The sequence below is a fragment of the Dipteris shenzhenensis genome, chromosome 17 (genome assembly GCF_047967505.1).
Source record: "Dipteris shenzhenensis isolate YYH24624 ecotype China chromosome 17, Dip_SZ_1.0, whole genome shotgun sequence".
NCBI lineage: Eukaryota > Viridiplantae > Streptophyta > Polypodiopsida > Gleicheniales > Dipteridaceae > Dipteris > Dipteris shenzhenensis.
Genome location: NC_141612.1, coordinates 25007181 through 25029304, shown reverse-complemented (window position 1 = coordinate 25029304; position 22124 = coordinate 25007181). Strand labels below are relative to the sequence as shown.

The 22124-nt window shown below is 42.3% G+C and overlaps 1 protein-coding gene across 1 annotated transcript in view; it reads left to right on the top strand.

The window, feature by feature from the left end:
* The first annotated feature begins 5434 nt into the window (after window positions 1-5434).
* BTS (zinc finger protein-like protein) overlaps window positions 5435-22124 on the top strand; it is a 43138-nt gene continuing 26448 nt past the window's right edge. Inside the window, exons 1-4 of the mRNA XM_087387827.1 lie at window positions 5435-5898; window positions 6890-7111; window positions 19360-19554; window positions 19675-20057. Of these exons, the coding sequence (XP_087243953.1) occupies window positions 5662-5898; window positions 6890-7111; window positions 19360-19554; window positions 19675-20057 (1037 nt within the window). The 5' untranslated portion in view covers window positions 5435-5661. The remainder of the gene's footprint in view (window positions 5899-6889; window positions 7112-19359; window positions 19555-19674; window positions 20058-22124) is intronic.

Sequence of the window (22124 nt, the reverse complement as noted above, 5' to 3'; positions counted from 1 at the left end):
GTACTGTAATTTTGACAAATCTCTCATGTCAAATTGCTTAGTCTACCTGAACTCTTGATTTTACCATCTCCATGCTATTGTCTGCAATGATCAAACCATCTGCATAAACTATAATACTCGTGGGATTTCCATCTTTCTTCAAGGTATATAACCTTTTATCATCTTCACTTCTAACAAATTGTCTTGACGTGAAGTGTGCCTCAGTTTTTTTACACCAAGCTCTGGGGCTTTTTTGAACCATAAAGCTCTTTATTTAATTTGCATACTATATGCTCTTTGCTTCTTACCTCAAAACCCATTGATTGTTGCATGTATATCTCTTCTTGTAGATATCAATTGGCAAATAACTTGATATCCATATGATGAACATACAAGTCCATAGTGCATGTAGCTAATAAAAGCAATATTAATGTCTTATTCTAATCATTAGAGTAAAGTTTTGTTGAAACCTATCCCTTCTTGCCAAGAGTAAGCTTTTGCAAAATGAACCTTGCTTTGCATCTTTCAAAAATGCCATCTACAATGAGTTTGACATTGTATACCCATTTGTAGCCAATAATTTTCTTTTTTGGATGTCATTTTGCAAGTTCCCATGACTTCTTGAGGACTTGTTCTTCATTATGCCATCATATTCTTCCTTTGTGGCTTGAGCCCCAATTATTTTCCTTGGCTTCTTCTTCAAAAAGATGATGGTTGAATTAAGTTTGACAATAGAAAACATGGACGTTGGTATCTTGGTTTCTTATCTTTAACAAAATCCTTTACTTCTTGCACCAATTTTCTAACCCACCTTGGAGGAGATTTGGAAGTTGATGTAGGCTGATTGATCCTATTTTTGTGAGGAGTGATGTTCCATAACTTGATGCAAATGTCTTAGACTGTTGACTTGGGGTAACATTTGAAGAACTACTTGTTCCTCATACATCTCCTCCATTACTTGCCCTTTTCTTCAATTGCATCATCCAATGGTTACAACTTTTTTCTTGAATCATCTTTGATATGCACTTCATATGCAAGGTTACTACCTTAACAAATGATGTCCTTAGACATTTTCTTGAAGATGACATAGCTTTATAAAATCTCTTCTTAACAACTCATTAGATTGTACAACTTGTACACCTTTTTCTAATTTATTTATCTAATAAATAAGCATTTTTTTGACTTGCCTCTTTATCTTTAATTATATGAACATATGAAATTGCATTTGTAGAGTTTTGGTAGATCATGCACAAAAGAGGCACAATTTTTTTCTTCTTCATGATCTTTAATGATTGGAAATTTTGACTCCAAGTGTTTTGTATTTGATGGACTTCCATAGGAGTTTCCATTGGCTTGCTATTCTGTATATCGAATCTTCTCAAAGTTCCATTTGCTTTGCAGCCTCTCTACAATTCTTTCAAGCCTTTTCCACTTATCTATGCCCCAGTAGTAATGGATTAGCCCAAGACATGATTGTTTCAAATAATGGATTTGCAGCCCCTCTGTAATAAGAGAATGCTTTCAAGCCTTTTCCACTTATCTATGCCCACGAAATATGGATCAAACCCAAGATCATTGTGTCAAATAATATTTGATTTCATACACCACAGGTTGATCACTACCTGTAATGATCAAGCCATCCACATACATGTTAATGTACACCAAACCTTTTTATGTTCAATAGATTTAAATTTGGATTAACACCACTCTTGTGAAGACCTTTTTGCTTCCATTTCTCCTCAAATCCTTTGGTTGTACCTTTTATACTTCCTCCATTAAGTAATGATAGCTTGACATCAATTTGATGTTGTTTGCACCCATAACGAGCAACCAATGCAACTATAGGCCTTATGGTTGCTCATTTGCGAATGAGAGCAAATATCTCGTTATAATCAACACCTTCTTGCTATCCAAACCATCTTGCAACCACTCTAGCCTTTACTTGTCAATACTCCCATTTGGCTTGTACTTCAATTTATAGATCCATTTGCAATGATGGGTTCTTTTCCTTGTAGATCCATTTTTAAGTAATGAGATTTTTTATATAAAAAAATTAATGAGATTTTTTATAAAAAAAAGGTAATGGGATTTTTTTAATACCAAGTATAGGCATGGGAGTTGTTTTCAAGAATTGGAAGTTTCTTTGAGATTAGCTTTCAAAGCTTTTAAATCAAAGAATATGAGGATTGTTAGAGCTGTAAGGTGGATGGATGCAAATCGTCTTTGTAATTGCCTCATTTGAGACTGATCTTCTTTTTTCCCTATACTAATATATAGAAAGTATTTTTGTAAAAAATAAAGTGAGATCTTTTACTTGTAGTAATTCCACCAAATAAGATGTCTCATTCTTCATAATTTGATTATATTTCCCTTGCATACCATTTGTTCATTCTTTCTGCCTTGATATCTCTTTGAACTTTGAAAGATTATGCAAATATAAGACTTTTGCCATCAACTTAAGGTTTTCTTAAAATGTTTCATGCATTTTCATTTTCCTTGTGGATCTTTTGACTTTGCTCATCACACTAGATTCAAGCATCTGATTTGTAATAACATCTTTCAAGGTTTGCAAAAGACATTGAGATTTCTTTAGGTTTTTATCTAAAGTCTTATAAAATTTTAATGTTTCGTCCTTGTCCTCCTTTAGAACTTTCTACTAACAGTCATGACTTTTAGAACTCAAATAGGATTTCTTGATGATCATTATTAATATGTTGTACTTCATCATGAATGGGTTACCAAACTTGACATTTTAGCTTGCCATTATTTTTTTGAGGTTTCTTCTTTGTACAACATAGATAACAAAGATGCACATGTTTTTGATGTTGCATTTGAGATCTACCTTTGCCTACCAAAAACTCTCATGTGAGAGTATAGGTTTCCTACAAATAAATATCTCTTCAAGTGTCTGAACATCCAATGCCTTGTGGGACGATGTACATTGCCCTCTTGCATGCCTCAACCACCATGAATTAGGACATCTTCTTTGCCTAAAGCATAGACCATGCCATTTCAACTAAGAACGACTCTTTCTTTCAAAAATTCCAGTTTGTTGAGGTATTTCGATAGGATCTCTAGAGTCATCTGTAGAAGTCAATTTGCATGGGGAGTGTAATACAAAAGTTCTCACACTTTGTGATCTCTAAGTAGGTTTTGACTATAGGCTCTATATTTGCATTCACCTAGAATTCTTGATTATGTAGTAGTAGTTGAAAGGGGAAAGTGTACCTTATGGGGGCGTATTGCATGAATCCATCTCCATTCTCTTGGGTCTCAACGTAGGTGCTCAAGACTATAGCCACCATGTAGCTGAAAGCCCCATGGATCACGCATGACTAGAGAGGGGTGTACCATGGTGCATTCTCGGGGGGTGCACTACTAAGAAACCCTATGTATCACGTGCATTCAAAGGGTATTAAAAAAACCCCTCAACTAAAATTTCTCCCACAATCCTCTTTACTTATGAACTAAGTGAATTTTTTTAAAAATTGAATTAAAAAACCCCTCCTATTATTGTGATTCTGTTAATTTTTTTCACAAGGTGGATTAAAATACCCCTCCTTTTGAATGCACATGGTAGACTAAATTTTTTTAGGTGAACCCCCCGAGGGTGCATTGCTAAAGCCAATAACTCTAATCATGTCGAGAATAGCATTCTCAAGTGGCTCTTACTTTGTCGATCTCACTAGTCTCCAAGCCTCCTCAAATTCATGAAGGTTTGTCTTGCCTCCCCAATCCCAAAAGATACAAATAACCCATATAAAAGAATACCTATTTTAGACACAACATCTAGCGAATGAGCCTATCGACCATTTGCCCAATCAATGAACTTGTCTACTACCCTTTCTTGAGTCGATCGCTTATAGCTAGTTAAGGGGCTAGATGACTGAACTGCTCCCCCATGTGGACACACGTGTGGGATGTGGAAGCACGAATTTATGTTGGCAATCATTGTGTATCTGTAGATGTTGATCTCATTAATTAGGGGTAATAGAATGGTTTGATTTAGTTGTTGGATCTTGATGGATTCAATTGATGGAAAAAAGTGCGAGAAGGGAATATCACAAGGTAAGCTTAAATGAGGTGTCGAATGGTTTGAATGGAGCACTCACATTGAGAAATTATTTTGATTAGGTGATAGGGACCATCCTAGGTGGACTACAGACTTCTATCGCCAAGTTGGGTGCATGGGACATGCATGGAAACAATAGAAGCTAGTCGGAACCTTTTGTCGATAATTGGAGTGCATTTAGTTCCTCCTAATTAGCACATGGTTGAGAAAACCACCTCCAGATTTTGCTAAAGTGCCCATTGCAAACTTGAGTTATACATGAGCATCTTGTGTAGATCTTCCTTAATGCTTGTAGACATCATTGGAGGTTTAAGGAAAAGAGGTGTAGAGTCTTAGCAATTGCTTTGCAGTTTGCCACCGAGCCAAAGGGAAACAAAGTCTTAGTTGTCTTTGTTGGCCACACAATATTTCCCAAGTTCTCTTTGTAAATGCCTTGGCTGGGGACACAATAGGTATTGCTTTGCAATTGTCACATTGATTTCATGTTAGAATTGTGATGGAATTGGAGTGGAAGGGCATCAACTCTTGGGAAGTTGAAGCGATGTGAGAGGCTGCCTTAGACTAGCTTCCGGGAGGGTGGCATTTAATGGGGCCGTCCCCATAACAATGATTTGTGGCCTCTTCCCTTGCTACACCATCTTTCAAAGATGGCGTGGGGTTTGCTTGGGGGCACCCCTAGGCCTCCTTTAAGGTTCGTTGTCAGTGTAGTCATCAATGCTACCCTCACTTCTTCCACCACATATTTGTCGGCATAGTCTCCACACACAGTCTGCCTATCACAGGTAGGACGTGCACAATCTCCACATATAGCTTGCCCATCACAGGTAGGTGGGTTTCAAGTGAGACCAGTAGCTTACAGAGTCTCACCCTGGGCACATTATGAGATTCAGACCAGTCTCCGACGGCTTTACGTTGATGTGGCATCAAAAAGCTTATTGAAACGGTGCTCGAAGGTCTATTTCGAGCATATTTGAGTGACAGTCAGGCAAGGGGAGGCAGGCAATAGATAACGAGTGGAGAACTGCCACTTTTGCATTAAAGTCAGCCTACATCTCTATTTGATCATGTGCCCATAACTTCGATAAGGTGAGGTGAGCTTTAGACAACCACGTCCCTCTCGATTCCGATTTTGCATCCGATAGGCAAGATTCCTACCGGGTTGCAATCTGCGGCATACATGTGCTCGGTCTATCCATGTGAGCGCCCTTTGCGAAGGGGGGAAGTGGGGGAAGGGAGGATTGGTTGGTCAAATCAAAGAGGGGAGGGGAATGGGGGTATAGATACGAGGTCGTATAAAAATACCGGTATAAGGATGTGAGTAGAAATTACAAAGACGGCCTTGTGTGTTGTAAGAAAAGAAAAGAGAAGAGGACACTTGTTCATTGTCTTCGTTCTTCTCCTTCGATCGTCCTTCTGCATCTGCTTCTCAATTCATTCTTGGTTTCATCCACATCTCAATCTCAATTCATTCTTCGTTTCATCCAAATCTTCAGACCTTCCATCTTCCTCACACATCCATAGCTTGGAGAAGCACACGGATTTACGAACGCAACATTCTGAGTCCAAACGAACTGCTTTTCTCATGACTATCATTCAAACTGCATCATAATATGGACACTGCGGTACCCGTCCCTGACCTTGCCTCGGTTTCCTCTCATTCGGCTTCCACCACTTCTCCCATCCTCGAATTTCTCTTCTTTCACAAAGCCATCCGAGCCGAGTTGGAACGCCTCCGCTTGGACGCCCTGGCAGTGGAGAAAGGGGCCGGGAATGAATTGCGAGCACTCCGCGATCGTTACGAGTTTTTGCGTCTCGTTTATGTGCAGCATAGCAATGCAGAGGACGAGGTAAACTGACCTTTCAAACGTTAACCACCTCACGGGGAGCTCTCTTGCCCTACCTGATGTTTTTCTCTTTGTTAGCGTTCAGACGATAATGGTTGATAGATTTGCACCTTCACCTTCATGTTAAGGACATTTGACTTTAGCTGAAGAAGAGTTAGCACTATCCGGATCCTTCGTGATTCACGGAAACCGGGCCATTATTCGACCCGAGCAAGACACGAAACGGTAGATTGTGGTGTCTTAATTTTTCAAGTCAAGATATGTTGTGCTTGATTCTATACGCTGTAGGGGTTGCTGCTTGCGTGCTGACTCTAGCCACCTTTAACCTGTCAAAAACGACACATTCTTAATCAAAACGAAAGGATTTATGCCAACTTGTCCTAGGCAGCAATTATCCACAACAATTTTCTTAGTTGCATATCGTCAATTTTTGATGCATGCTCGAATGGTAAGAGGCAAGGGTTTTGAAGCTTCAGTTAAAAAAAATCTGGGTGTTGGGTAGTTCTCTTGAGCGACTGAAAGTAGAAGCCTAGTCAAACCTTTGACCCTGGATCCTTGTGGCAAGGGTTTTAACGCTTCCAGCTGTCTACCTACACACGTGCACACACACGCGCACACACAGCAGGGTGGCTCACATGCAAATTTCTTGTAGCTTCAAAATAGGAGCCTATTCTACTTTTTGACGCTGGCTTCATAGTGGGTGTCCCTTACATCCTACGACTATCTAGCGGATCAAGGACTTCAAATGGTAGATGGCAACTGAAATTCCAAGGGAGGGGTCCATGATAAGAAGGGGACATCTCAGTGAAGCTTTCCTTTAGAGAACGAATTTGAATCTAGGAAAGGAGAAGGTATACAAATTTAAAGACAGGGTTCAAGTCCTTGGACTGGATCCGTGGCAACAAAATAATCTCCATTGCACATATTTGCTTTGTGCATATGTTTGGCTGCTCTGCTGTTGTTTGTTTCTTATCTGTCAATATTTTGATATCAGGTTATCTTTCCTGCGTTGGATAGTCGTGTCAAGAATGTAGCTAGAGCATACTCCTTGGAGCACAAAGAGGAAAGTGATCTGTTTGATCAGTTATTGGAGTTATTAAGCTCTGCAATGAAAGATCGTGGGAATCCTCCAGCAAAGCTGAGGCGTGAACTCATATGCTGCACTGAGGCTATTCAAACTACACTTTGTCAGCATATGGCCAAAGAAGAGGAACAGGTTTTCATTGCCCTTGCCCTAACTCCCATATTTAGCACCTTGCTACTCTCTTATCTTGCTTATATCTTATTTAACAAGAGGCATTTTGTACAGGCCTTTGCTTGTTTTCTCTCACTTTTTTCCTCTGTGTGAGTGTGTGTGTTGGGTCTCCAGACTTTTCACATGCCCTTGTTATGTTCCTTCTTAAACTCAACAGAAGGCATTCACAGTGTGCAAATCCAAAGAAGAGCTTAGGCTTGGGTACTTCTGAGGTCATAAGATCTTCTTTGCTTACATCTTCTCTTTGTCATTTTACAATTGTTTGTTGGTTTGTACTTCTCGAAATGTGTGTGGATCTAATATCCTGGTTGTTTATTTACTCATGGGTTCCCATTATTCGAACGAATGTGGAAGAATACAGGTTTGCATCTATCTCCCAAAGGCACAGACTTTTGATATCGGTTGACTTACACTCAAGCAGGGGCTCCTGGACTTGCTGTGCTGATGTGGTCCCTTCTAGCTTATATTCTGCCTCCACTATGGACTAGCGACAAACTTGTTAGAACCACCTGGGTTTGTATGTATGCTGCGTGGTACTCTTACATACAAACCACCTGGGTTTGTATGTATGCTGCTAGTTCTTCTTATTGTGGAGCACATCATGACAATTGTAGCATTGGCTGCTTGTGGGAAGGCCTTGCATTATTTCTTGCTGCGCTTCATGGGTGAAGCATTGTTCAGCACACCTCATGAAAGTATGTAAAATAACCTGACACTTTACTTCACCTCTGGAGTGCTGACAGAAACTTGGTACGAAAATCTTTGTATAAATGGATACTCAAGTATGTGTGGGTGTGTGGAGTTGTATGTGTTAGAGCATATGTTTATACTATGGTCTACACCCATTGCTGGGTGCTGATGATATCATTGGGGATGTCATAGTGTCTAGTCCCTGCTATGTGTGGGTTGAAAGGGTTTTCGACCTTGTGAGTGACTATCGTGAGATTGAAACTGCAGAATGTGTTGTGTTTTTAGAGGATGAGTTTGGGCATGTTCCTGGATTCATCTAGATAGATTCATCTAGATATATGTTCCAACCATATTAATGGTTATACAAATTCCACCTTATGAAGTTTTGGTCCATGTTGCAGCTTGTTGATAATGTGATAAATTCTTTCTATTTTAATTAGTGTGTTGCCCTCTAAGCTAGATTGTCTAAGCATTTTTTTGCTTAGATGCTCGTTTGGGAAAGACTAAAGGAAATCGTATTACTCTTCACAGCAGTCGTAGCTTGAAGGAAGAGATTGTAGACTACTTTTTGATTAGCCTTCTCCTTTAGTGCTAGCCTTTGTCACAGCTTAATTGCAGTCGTAGCTTGAAGGAAGAGAATTTGCCCTTCCCCTCTAGAGTGCTGACAGAAACTTGGTACGAAGACCTTTGTATAAAAGGATGCTTAAGTAGTGTAATTCTCTTGTGAATTGCGAAGTAGAAGCCTATTCAAACCTTTGACCCTGGTCTTCATGTGGTATTACGATCATTATTCGAATTTCAAGTGGCAAGGGTTTTGATGCTTCCAGTCCATGTACCTAAACATCCCCGTATCCAAAACACACACTCATTTTTTTGGTGAACATGTGTGCGTGCGCACACATGCTCGTGCATACACGTGGCAGGGTGGCTCACATACAAATTGCTTGTAATGTCAAAATAGAAGCCTATTTTACTTTGACCTTATGTCCCTTATATCCTATGATTGTGTAGGGGATCAATGAAACCGGCCTTAAGGCCAACAAAAGGGCAGTAATAAGCAACTAACCAGCCAATACTCTCACATCAACAATTCAGCAAGTGAACAACCAACAGATTGGGAGCTAGAATGCTCCTACTCCAAAACAAAGGAGCAGATTGGCCCCAAACCTTGGCGTACCTTTCGGTATTTCTTTAATATTTGGAAGACCCTGCAAATGGGTTACACAATGGATACAATCTCTCTTGAATTCAGTGCATTCCACAACCCATTAGACATCAATGCCCTATGCATAGTCTCTGTTGTCCACTGCTCACACCATGCATATCCTATGCTGGACTCTGCTTTGACCAGTCGCTGGCAGAAGGCCTTTAATTTCTGTCCAATAGTAGGCACACACCCCGAAACTGTTCCTAGCAGCTACACCTAGCCACATAGTCCTCCACAACAGCTACTAGTGCCTAGAGTAGAGAAATAAGGCATATATACACTGGCAGCATCAAAGGAAGCTGTGAAAAGAAGAATCAATTGCTCATGTGAGACCCCTCTGTGTCCAGCCAAGCTTCGAAATGCTAAGCCAGCTCCCAAAGTCAATTCGTGTCAACTGAGGCCAGCTAGGCTGACATAGGCCTCTTCAAGTAGGTCACCATTAAGGAAACCTGTCTTTATGTCAAGCTGATGAACCTCCCAATGTCTATGTGATGCCATGGCAATGACACACCAATTGGTCATATTGTGTGAAGTGGGAGCAAAGGTCTCCTCAAAGTTGATGTGCATGGCCTTTTGCCACAAGGTGGGCTTTGTAACGGTGTACGCTGTAATGAAGGGGGAAAAGGGGCCAATTTAGAGGAACTTTAGAGGCCTCTTAGGTGGGAAATGTGGAGGGACTAGTCCTCATCCACCCCTTATTGTACACTTTTTGATGTGACATCTAATCCTATCTACTCCTACTTCCTACCTCCTACATGCGGCTTGCACTCTCTCTCACAATCTCTCTCATCTCTCTCTTTCCCTTACCCTTCTCTCTCTCTCTCTCTCTCTCTACCCCCCCCTGATGGGATATCTCAAGGTGTATGCCCAAGGCACACCTTGGTTTCTATGTGTGTGTGCTAGAGGCACAGTTAGGTGCCCATAAGCACTGTTAGGTGGTGGTAGAAGCCACATAGGATGATTGAGAGAATCTAGGAGCTGATTGAGGAGATGATTGTGGAGCTTAGAGGTCATCAGTGATGTCAGTGATCATGTAAGAGGTGCCTACATAAGGACCTCACCTTTCTTTATTCCATAAGCAAGAATTCTTAGTTTGTGTTCATTCCATGCTTTCCTTTCAGTTCCCCAACATGGTATCAGAGCCCTTTGATCCTCCTCGAGCCCATTTGTGCCACATCATCATCTTCTTCTTCATCTTCACCATTTCTTCCCTTTCTTCCCAAATCTTGCTAGAGCTTGTTCTCCCTCGTTTCTCCGCCATTCTCCAAGCCCTTTTGGCTGGAGATACCCCTCGTATGGGCGAACCTTCACCTGCAAGGAATTGAAGAAACAACTGTGCTGCTGGTTCCCATTCCACGAAGATCGTCGAAACTGTCTTCTGCGTTTTCTCTGTGTCTGCTCCACCTTTCTCTAATTCCTTTTAGGGGAAGCTTCTCCATACCTTGGGCTATCTTGTGTTGAAATTTGAGCAGCAATGGGTGCGTATTCAAGATTATGGAATTTGGCTGCAAGCCTTTGCTATTCTAAATGCTTGTATTTTGAAGCTCTTCAACTCTTTCTAGCCTTGTAAGAGAGTAGACACTGCCCATTCTGGGTTAGACCCTCTCATGGCTACCATCTTGAATATAGATAAGTCCAATGGTAAAGGCTTTCACACATGGCAGATGAAGGTTAAGTTTGCATTGATGAGGGAAAACCTTTGGGGGCTTGTCAAACCGGCTTCAACTTCTTCTTCAACAGCCTCCAATGCTGGAGAATCCTTAGCTCCGACACGCCCGGCAAGAGATCCTGCTAGAGACTATGGCATCATTGCTCTTGCCTTAGGAGATGACTATATTCATCACATCTCTAACTTAGAGTCTCCTTCAGAAGCTTGGCAAAAGCTTGATATTATTTTTGGTGCTAGCCCTCACATCTCAAAATTGTCACTTAAGATTGCTTTCTTTGAATTGAAGATGGTTAGTGGCACTCCTTTGGCTGCCCATGTCAATCATATGCGGAGTCTCATGACTCAACTTGCTTCTATCAACTCTCCAATCACTACAGATGATGCAATGGCAGTGTTGCTCAAGAGTATGCCTGAAGATTATGATCATGTTGTTACCACTTTGAAAAATCTTCCTAATCCTAATCTTGAAGGTCTTATTTCTGCTCTTCAAGAAGAAGAAAGGCCCATGGAACTCCGGAGAGGCAATGACACAACCTATGCCATAAAAATCTAGAAGGGCAAGTTTACACCTTGCAAACATTGTGGGAAGACTAATCACCTCTCAAAAGATTGCTTCAAGATCAATCCATGCAAACACTGTGGCAAAAACAATCGCCATGAAAAGTTTTGTAGAGCCAAAAAGGAAGCAACTACAAAGTCAGAAACTGCCAATCTACTTTCAGTTGATGTGCCTCCACAAGATGAGGCATCCTACGAAGATTATGCTTTTTGAATCATCTCCATATATGCTTCAGATCTCTCTTTTTATGTTGAGTCAAGGTACTCAGCCTGGATAGTCCTCCAAAATGAATGAAATAAACTATTGTTTGTTTTGTAAACACCTCTGGTCACCATATGATGTAGGCCATGTGTATGTGTTTTACTCCATGGTACCTCCTGCAGACATTGTGTGCATGTACATACAGGGGAGATAACCATTGGAAGGTCTTTTGTATCCCTTTTACTTCACACCCTTGGGAACCCCTTGCTAGCATGAGAACCTAGCCATAGATTTATCCTTGACCACCATGAGATGGCATGAGAAACTATGAGACTAGATGTATCCTTGACATAGCCTGAGGCATTCCCTTGAGGGGGGGTATGATGGGATATCTCAAGGTGTATGCCCCAGGCACACCTTGGTTTCTATGTGTGTGCTAGAGGCACAGTTAGGTGCCCATAAGCACTGTTAGGTGGTGGTAGAAGCCTCATAGGATGATTGAGAGAATCTAGGAGCTGATTGAGGAGATGATTGTGGAGCTCAGAGGTCATCAGTGACGTCAGTGATCATGTAAGAGGTGCCTACATAAGGACCTCACCTTTCTTCATTCCATAAGCAAGAATTCTCAGTTTGTGTTCACTCCATGCTTTCCTTTCAGTTCCCCCCCCCCCCTCTCTCTCTCTCTCTCTCTCTCTCCCCCCTTCCTCTCCCCTACCCTCTTCTCCTTTTTTGCCATCTTTGGCCCTTCACCAAATTTGTCCCTCTTCCCTTCATTGCATTGGTATCGGAGCTCCTTCCTAGGCCCTGTGCGTTCTTTCTCGATACTTCTTCTCATTCTTAGTGCTTTCTATTGTACCCCGTGCAAGCAAAAGTTGTCTTAGCATCAAGCAAGGATAATTCCAAGATAGAGCAATACAACGTTGGCAACCAGCTTCAACGTCAATTGAAAATCCCACGGGGATTGCTGGCTGCAATGCAAAAATGGTTGAGTGCCAAACCTTGCGCCAACACAGCTAACGTCTAGCCCTATGCCAAGCGTATTCTTATGAGGACAGTGTCAACTGTCGCCCAACCTACCTACAGCCGCACCACTGTAGTTCGTAGCTCCATCCAAATCCCAAGGGCTGAAGAGCATCCCTCAACAATACCAAGCCCCGTCCAATCCCAAGGCTACCAGGCCCGTCCAATCCCAAGGGCTGTAGTTCCATCTAAGGTTAATAACTCTTGCCAAAAGTGACCCATAAATTTTGCATCTTTGTCAATGACAATTTCCTGAGGGAAACCATGATGCTTAAAGACATGCTCAATGAATTGCCAGGCAACTTGTGATGCTGAATACCAGGTCTTAGTGGGTATGAAATGGGCTTGTTTTGTCATTCTATTCACCACAATAAATATGTTGTCCCATCCCCTCTCTGTAAAAGGCAATCCTGTGATGAAATTCATTGCTATGTGCGTCCATTTGCCCTCTGGAATGGGTAATGGCTGCAAGAGACCTGCGGATAATTTGCTGTCCTCTTTATTCTGTTGGCAAGGCAAGCATTCAGCCATGTATTTAGCCACATCTTGCCACATGTCTTTCCAGGTAAAGCTCTGATTGATTCTTTCATATGTTTTAGCGACACCTGCATGTCCAGCCATGGGAGCAGGAGTGCATTTCTTGCAAAACCAACTGTCTATATTTTGAGTTTGGCACTAAACAAGCAAGTACAAGTACTCGTGAGCACTGCCTTTACTACGGGAGGGAGGGAGGGAGGGGGAGGGAGGCAGAGAAGGAGTGCTTTTACTACTCGGGAGGGAGGAGGGAGGGGGAGGGAAAGGGAAGAGAGAGAGAGAGAGAGAGAGAGAGAGAGAGAGAGCACAAAAATAGAAAGAATCCATGTGGCAAAAGGTTGTGTGGGACACTTTTTTTATGAAGTGTAAGTAGAGTGCTGCCTAGAAGGCAGTGCTAATAAATCCTGTCTTGGCACCACAACAGCCCATTATGCAATTTGAATTTCAGATGACCCTGACTAGAGGGCTTCTACAAATCTGAAAATATGGGAGTGGCCTTAGAAATCTGCATATACTCCTCCTGAATGCCATGAATCCACTCCTAATATATGGTAGAGATAGCATATAAATTGCATTTGTACTCAATGTCATAATCATAGGACTGGACTGCAGCCAACCACCTATTCTGCTTATATGACAAATTTGGCTGGGTGAGGAAGAATCTGAGTGTCCTATGATCTGTTTTCACAATCCTGTGATGAAATCCATTGCTATGTGTGTCCATTTGCCCTCTGGAATGGGTAATCACTCAAGAGACTTGCGGGTAATTTGCTCTCCACTTTATTTTGTTGGCAAGGCAAGCATTTAGCCACGTATTTAACCACATCCTGCCACATGCCTTCCCAGGTAAAGCTCTGCTTGATTCTTTCATATGTTTTAGTGACACCTGCATGTCCAACCATGGGACAAGGAGTGCATTTCTTGCAAAACCAAGTGTCTATGTTTTGAGTTTGGTACTAAATAAATCATGTCTTGGCACCACAAGAGCCCAGAGAAGAAGATGAGGTACCAGAAGAGTTGGGCTTGCTGAAAGTCTTGCACCTCTTACCTTTGCCTGTGTGATATGTGGCAAAGGCTTGGTTTGCGTTGATGGAGGCAGCCCTAGCTTTATAATTTCTTCTTCCCATCAGTCGGGAGAGAAGAAGACGAGGTACCGGAAGACTTAGGCTTGCTGGAATTCTTGCACCCCCTGCCTTTGCCTCTGTGATCTGTGGCAAAGACTTGGTTTGCGTTGATGGAGGCAGCCCTATTTGAGCGGCTTTGGTGCTCCTACAAGAGTAGTGGTTGGGGTTACCAATGGCCATATACCTCAAAGTCAGAGTAAACCCCTGGTAAGAATCAGGGAGTCCATTCAGGGCCGTGGACACAACCTTTGAATTTGGTGCAATCTCATCAACATTGATGAGCTGCTCTTTAAAGTCCTTGACCTGTGTTAGATATGCATCCATGCTATCCCCTTCGCTCATCTTCACACTATCCAGCTGCCTGCACAAATAGGCGACCCTGGCCTCATTCTAAATGGGCCAAAGTGTCCCATCTAGCCTTGACTGTCTTGCAAGACCGAATGTGAGGTATAACAACCCTCTTGCAATCAAGGCATGTGCCTATGCATCTCTTTGATCCTAGCGTATCCGTTCTAGCATCGGAGGCACTGCGGCATTAGTGGTAGATGAACCGGAAGTGGTAGTAGCAATAGAAGCACCATCTGCAGTGGGGGTAGTGGTAGCAGATGCTTATGTTGGAGAGATAGGTCTAGTCTCTGATCCAGTTACAATATCCCAAAAATTCTTGGATACCACCAAGTGGTGCACCATGTATGACCACACGGGATAGTTGGTATCATCAAGCTCATCCTTAGTGGACAGCATTCCAAGCAAGTCATTGTTTGCCATTGAAAAAAACTCTCAAAAAAGAAAGTGCCCTGCAAATGTCAAAGCCTCAAGGCTGTCACTGCAATGAACTGGCTGCCCAAAAGCTGACTCCAAATCTGCAAATGTTAGTCTAAAAGTGACAGCAAAGTGTTTGCAAATATAATGGGCTGCTCAAAATTGAGCCAAATGCACAAGTGTGTCCCCAAAATCTGCTTGCAATTGTGTGACAAAAAAAAGTCATGCAAAAAACTGTCTAGCCACTAAATCAAGGGCTTATGGCTGCAATTTTCATGGTGGGTATTTGTAAAAGAACCCAAAGGCACAAGGTCCAATTTTAAGAACTACTGGAGCAAAGGCCACAAATTTTGAGAGGGCAAGTGTGCCAATTGCAAATGAAAGACAAATGCAAAATTCACCTTCCAAATGCAATCTGACTGCAAATTGCTTAAAATTCCCAATGTCTTGAGGGATATTGAACCAAAAAGAGGACAAAATCAAGAAAAGCCCCAAATGTGGTTGTATCAAGAAATTTCTCTGCAATGTTCCAACCCTACCGGCAAATGTAATGTGACCCCAATGCCAAGCCAGGTGTTGCTGCTGCTGGCAGAAAAGGCTGGAAATCAGTCATATGTTGTACATAGGTGGTGTGTACAGGTGTCAAAAAACTAGTCGAAGTGTTGCTTTAGCCTGTCGCGCTGTACAAAGAGGTAAACTTGAAGCTGTAAGTCGAAGCTGGTCATCAAATGCTGGTTGGAGCTTTAGTGAGTTCAATGCATATTTTATTTATTTATATTTCTTCAAAGAAATGTTTTTTGTATTAGTGCTTGAAAAAACAAACATACAAATCAGCAATCCCTGAGGTGCTATCGTGGAAAATTGGTTTAAAGGAATTAGCCAGTTTCCAGAGAACCCAACCTCATTGCGTAGGGAATCTTTGAGACATGGGCTAAGAACTAGGGGGGAGTATACACCCAAGCAAATCCCTCATGGCATTAAAATATAAAGTATGCATGCAGGCCAAGACTTGTAGAAACACTCTCGTCTTCTAGCGGTCACTCTAGATCCCAATGTCCCGTGCTTCCAACGTGCGCATGAGTGTAGATGATATCCTACCAAATGGTGACTAGAGTGGTGGCGGGTGGAACAAAGTGCTCACCCCTCACGAGGCTGCATCACACAACCCAAATGTTCCACACTGTGATGTTGGCCATTGTGTTGTTTGGGTGAGGGGAGGGGACGATGCCGAACTGGTGGGGTCGCGTCACGAAACTCAATCCTGAGAACGGTCTTCTTTAGTGCTAGCCTTCGTCATGGCTGAGTTTGCCCTTCACCTCGGAGTGTGGATAGAAACTCAATACGAAGACTTTGTATAAATGGATGCTCAAGTATGTGTGGGTGTGTGGATTTGTATGTGCGAGAGCATATGTTTATAATATGGTCTACACCCACTGTTGGGTGCTGATGACGTCAGTGGGGATGTCATAGTAGCTAGTCCTTGCTATGTGATGGATTTTATGGTTTTCAACCTTATGAGTGACTATCATGAGATTGAAATTGCACTATGTTGTGTTTTTAGAGGATGAGTTTGGGCATGTGCCTCGACTCATCTAGGTATATGTCCATGTATCTTTTAGGCTGGGGATACCTCATGGATTGGGAAGGCATGGCCTCCCTCTGTTAATTACGCTGCCATGCCCCAAGTGAAATCCCCCTAAATCCTTTGCATGCGAGCTACAATCCGAAGGGATTCCAACTTGATCCTTTGTGCTCGAGGACAACTCCATAAAGTAGTGAGGGATCGATTCAAGAACTCTGCAAGTGAGCAGTGACACCGTCCACCCACATGCATCTGCTCTAGTAATGTTTTATGCTCTAGTTGAGGTAACATGACCTCGGAAGGGTTGGTGGACATTTCTCCTTTAGAGGTTCGACTTATGTAATATATTTTATTGTGCTTTATGTATATGGTCAAAGGAGTCAATGTCAGGTCCTTGATGAGGGTGGTTTGGCACTAACTTAGGTGGTTCCAAGGCTAGGATCCTAAGTGCACCAAGTAAAACAAAGTGCCTAGGGGCAATTGGATTAAAAGGATCCCAAGAGAGGGGTAAAATGGTGCATTTGGTAAGGCCTTGGAATTATGACATATGGTAGAGGGAGCTGAGGGCTCTAGAAAAGCATGCAGGAGGCAAAATTGCACGTGAGATTTTCGAGCTACTTGACTAGAGAATTGGCTGGGCGGATAAACTTGGTGCCAATGTCCATGATGGTCATAGTTTTGGTTTTTATACTTATCACCATGTGTCGACGGAAGTATCCAGAAGAAATAAGAGATCTTATGTGGCCGTCAACTTGACCGCAACTGCATGTTGAATCTAGATCTGACCTCCCTGGGCACCTGTTGCTCAGCCTAGTCTCTTTTTCGAATGATTCCATTCTCTCGTCTCTAGCTGAAGACTCCGTCCTATACGTGTTGTATAAGAGAAAAAAGGCCACCTTTTCCACGTACTCTTGAGTGGCCTACATTGGATGGCCAAAACCACTCTCTCGGATCCCACTGTACCTCACGCCCTCCTAAAGCTAAAGGCGCCAACGAGGTGTATCTTGGTACGAAATGCGTGATGGGTCAATGGACCACTCCTTGCCCAACTGGCCTATGACTTTGATCATCTGCCATTGAAGTGAATCCATGCTTCCATCCATCTCTGGGTGTTAGGCATCAAGCTGTGATGCTGATGGAGATGCATTGCATTCGTGTAGAACATCTTCAATGAATTTTTGCTTTCCATTGTTGTCCATGTCTTGCACTTTCCATAGTTGCAAGTCATAGCTTGAGCTCTTGTATTTCCTGTCGCAAGTAATAAATATGCTCCGTGGGCCTGAAGTGATCTTCTGCCTTTGATGTCTTTGCATATGGGGTACGTGACGATGCAGTTGCAATGGCTGAGTAAGAAAGCATGCAGGCTTGGGTCGAAGTAGCGAAAGTCTTCACGTTTGGAAACTCGATAGTGGCCTGTAGTAGTTGGATACCCCTCTGTTGAAACTAGGGGGTTCAGCCCAACCCGGAGTGAGGGAAGCTAAGCTTGGTTGTGAGCTGCTGCTAGCTGACCCTGCATTGGAACTGGGGCTGAAAATTACTACGAATTGCAAACTGGAGATTGTTGCCATTACTCGAACTAGAACTATAAACTCGAACTGTAAACTGCCATTGGGATCGCAACCTACGAATTGGGAACTGTTGCAGGCCTCTGTTGGTGGCACGGCCTGAGGCTTCTGCTGGCAGTGCGAGAGACTTAAAAATAAATAAATGAAAGGACCTTCTATTAATATTTTGGAATACAACCATACAAAGCTAGAGGTGCTGACCATAGAAAAGAACATAAAGGAAGCTTGGTTGCCTCAAAAGAGAAAACCAGCCTGATTCTAAAGAACTCAACACACTGCCTAGGGAGTCTCCTGAACAGGAGCTAGCAACCAAGGTGGTGGACTATACAACCAGTGAATACCTCTCACGATGAGGATATAGTAAATGCCTGTAGGCCATGCCTTTCAGAAATGCTCCTGCCTTTGTGCGGTTGCTCAAGAATCGGAGTCCCGCGTTCCCAAATGGCGTGCAGGGTGTAGGTGATATCCTGCCAAATGGTGACAAGAGAGGCTGTTAGAGGGATCTGCTGGCCTCCCATCACCAAGCTGCACTGGGCGACCCAGATGTTCTAGGCAGTGATGCTGGAAAGTGTCTCCTAAACGCTATCCTCTGATGAAGATACAAGGCGAACACGGCTAGGGGCACCACCTCATATGCCTCGATCCTAGCCACATGCTTGAATCCGGAAGGCTGTAGTGGCTGGATCTAGCAAGAAAGCATACCCTCCCTCTGTGAGCCATGCCACCATCCCCCAAGTGAAATCTCGCTGCACCCGCCTGGGTGCTCGCCACCATATCTTCAAAGTTGCTGACCAAATTTTCTACGCTGCCAGGCGTCCTTAGAGACAGTGAGGTATTGTCTCTATCACCCTATCTGTACAGCAATGGTAGCTACCATCCACCCGCATTTGCTCTAACCAAGGGCTGATGGGCAGGCCTCCATGAGCTACCATCCAGAAGAAATATGAGATCTTACGTGGCCGTAGGCTAGTTTAGAGACGCAACCATAAATGAGAGAGAACCGAGCTTGCTGTCCAAGCATATGATCCTCCGGAATTTGGACCTCAGGATGCCAGATGATCAGCTGTCGATCGAACTCCCGTGCCACGAGATACTTCTGCTGGTGGTGACTAGAAGCTTTTGCTGGCGACCCGACTAGGCTGTTGCTGCCTGGACTAGAGAGTTGAGAGAGAGAGAGAGAGAGAGAGAGAGAGAGAGAGAGAGTAACCACTGCATTGTACTTAATATATTTATTTAATTTATAAAAAACAGTAGAAAAGAAGAGAGGGAGGTCTCATCCGACATTGCTTAGTGCAGGTCTTCCCTTTGTTGATGCAACATTTTAATTTTGATGAGCAAGCAGCTCTCGTATGGCAATTCATGTGCAGTATTCCTGTTAATCTCATGGATGAATTTCTTCCGTGGCTCGCTTCTTCACTGTCAGATGCTGAGCGTGAAGAAATGATTGCCTGCATGCAGAAGATCATTCCAAAGGAAGAATTGCTTCAGCAGGTGAGCTTGAATGAAACTTGATTGTAATCACTTTTCTTTTTCCTTTCTTTTTTTTGGGGGTGGGAGCCTTTTGTCAACATTTGGGCATCCAAATTTGTTGTGGACCTATTGCCCTCGTAGGTTATATTTTCATGGTTAAAAGCGGGCTGTATATCACACTTGAAGGAGCCTGCTAAATTAGACAGCAATGAATGTACCGAGCATCCACAGATGGCAAGTGCAGAGAGGGACAATGGATTCTGCATGAATCCATGTAGAAAGGGAAATAAAAGAGCAGCAAGCAGCACACATGAGCTAGTTGATCTTGAAATCGAAGACATTGAAAGATGTACCAAGCTACCTATTAATGAGTTACTCTATTGGCACAATGCAATCAGAAAAGAGCTGAGAGATTTTGTGGAAGAGGCAAAAAAAATCCAGTTGTCAATCTGTGGTCCACCTTCAGATTTGTCTTCATTCAGTGATCGCTTGCAATTCTTAGCTGAAGTTTGCATTTTTCACAGGTTTGAATACATCATTCCTAGCTTGTTTGATTTCTTATTTTGTATCATATGTTGAGTAGCTAAGTGAAACTAGAAGATATTTTGTGCATCTCCTGCCTGTTATGTGTGCAATTGTGTGCTTCAGATCTGCCTTCTTTTGGTGATTTTCAGTTTCCAGAGGCTTGAATACATTATTTCTGGCTTGAATTGTTTCTTACATATCCCATATTGTGAGGAAAGGTAAACTATCTAATGTCTCGTTGCTGTACATCTGTGTGCTTGAAATATGTTGTTGGATGCTGTACTAGGAGACGGGTTTTTTGTCAATTACTAAACTTTGTAATAGGGCTGGGATTGGCTACCTCTTGTGAGTTGTTGTTGGCATTTGTTGACATTGGAAGTGTGTTATCTGATGACGTATCCGTCTTCCCTCAATTTGATTTCGAGCTTGCTTCTCTTACACAAATTGTCATTTTCTTTCAAGGAGATTTGAACTTCAAAATTTTAATTTGGAAAAGGTGAGTATAGGAGCCTCCAGCAGTTCATGTCGATCAGTTGATGCGGTTACAACTTACATGATTGCAGTGGAATCATAGAAGTGATCTACTGAAACATGAGTAGCATAGATTTCATGGCATCAGATGCTAACATCTATTGAAACATGAGTAACATAGCAGATGTAGACGATTGCAATGCAATTGCTCATATGCAAGTAAGTCCTTATGACAAAAGCACATCCATATTACTATCCTGGATTGGAGACAAGTGTTCTTTGAGTAAATAGATAAGTTGATTGAAGTCGAGTGTTCCTAGAGTCAATAGATAGATAATTTCACTTCTATTGAAAGTTAGTTTCTTGATTGGATACTTTATGCAAGTAAGTCTTTATGACAAGAGCACATTTGTATTACTATCATTGATTGGAGACAAGTGTTCATTTCATGTGCTATTGTAAGTTAGTTCCTCTCAAAGGGTGTCTAATACCTAGATGGGTAAAATTCAATCACAAGTACATGCACAGCGACATTGTGGTGTAATTTGTTGTAATATACTGCTGAGAACCTGCTCTAGGCCCTAAAGGATGGCAATCATTCGTGGGCCATCGGGCACTGTGGGTCACGTATGGGTCCCCAAGTCCATTGTCTTGCCCCTTGAAACACCTTATACACTGTTAGCCTCAACTAACTTGGAGGTACAACGCTGACCTCTATCCTCAAGCTATTTGCAAGCCTTTAATAAACATAGGGCACACATGGGTATAGACTAGTGCATCACCACCCAAAACTATCCCATGGTTAGGATACACCCTAGGATGAGCTTGTACATGGTTGTAAGACACGTTAAGACACGACACGTTAGACACGCTTCAGACACGAGTGTCTAAAGTGTCTTAAAGATAAGACACGTAAGACACGCCATTGTGGTTATAATAATAAATATTTAATTAATATATGTATAAGTATACAAATGTACAACTTGCTAGCATAGCTAGCTGCTAGATTCTAGAAGTACAATAAGCTACACTTAAATAATGCAAGAAGAAACAATGCACTTGTACAATGTAGACTCGTCACTCAAGACTTAAAAGTTAAAGTTAAGACTCACGACTGAAGAGCTCACAAGTTTTGAGTACTTAAAGGTTTAAACTGACAATTGAATCTTGTCACATGTGACATGAATGAAAACTGCATCTCGATACATATAATTGAAAGGAAGCTTTCGACTCTCAAGACTCAAATCTCTGAAGATTCATCCTAATCTGAATCTATGAGGTCACTGCTACTGCTAGATCCAAAGTCACCTTCAATGATAGCATGGCTAAGTCAAACTCAATGTGTGTTGTTACTCCCCACCCACAAAAAAAAAAAAAAAACGCAAGAGTGTCTTAAGGTAAGACACGTGTCTTAAGGTAAGACACGTGTCTTAAGTGTCTTAAGTGTCTTATCATAAGACACGAGTGTCTTAACAACCATGAGCTTGTATGACTTGAGTAACTATTCCACTTATGTGCCTTATGAACCGTAATGGTTTCTCAAATGATAGGGACTGACAACTTAGGAATACGACTTTTCTAGACTAAGGTTAAGT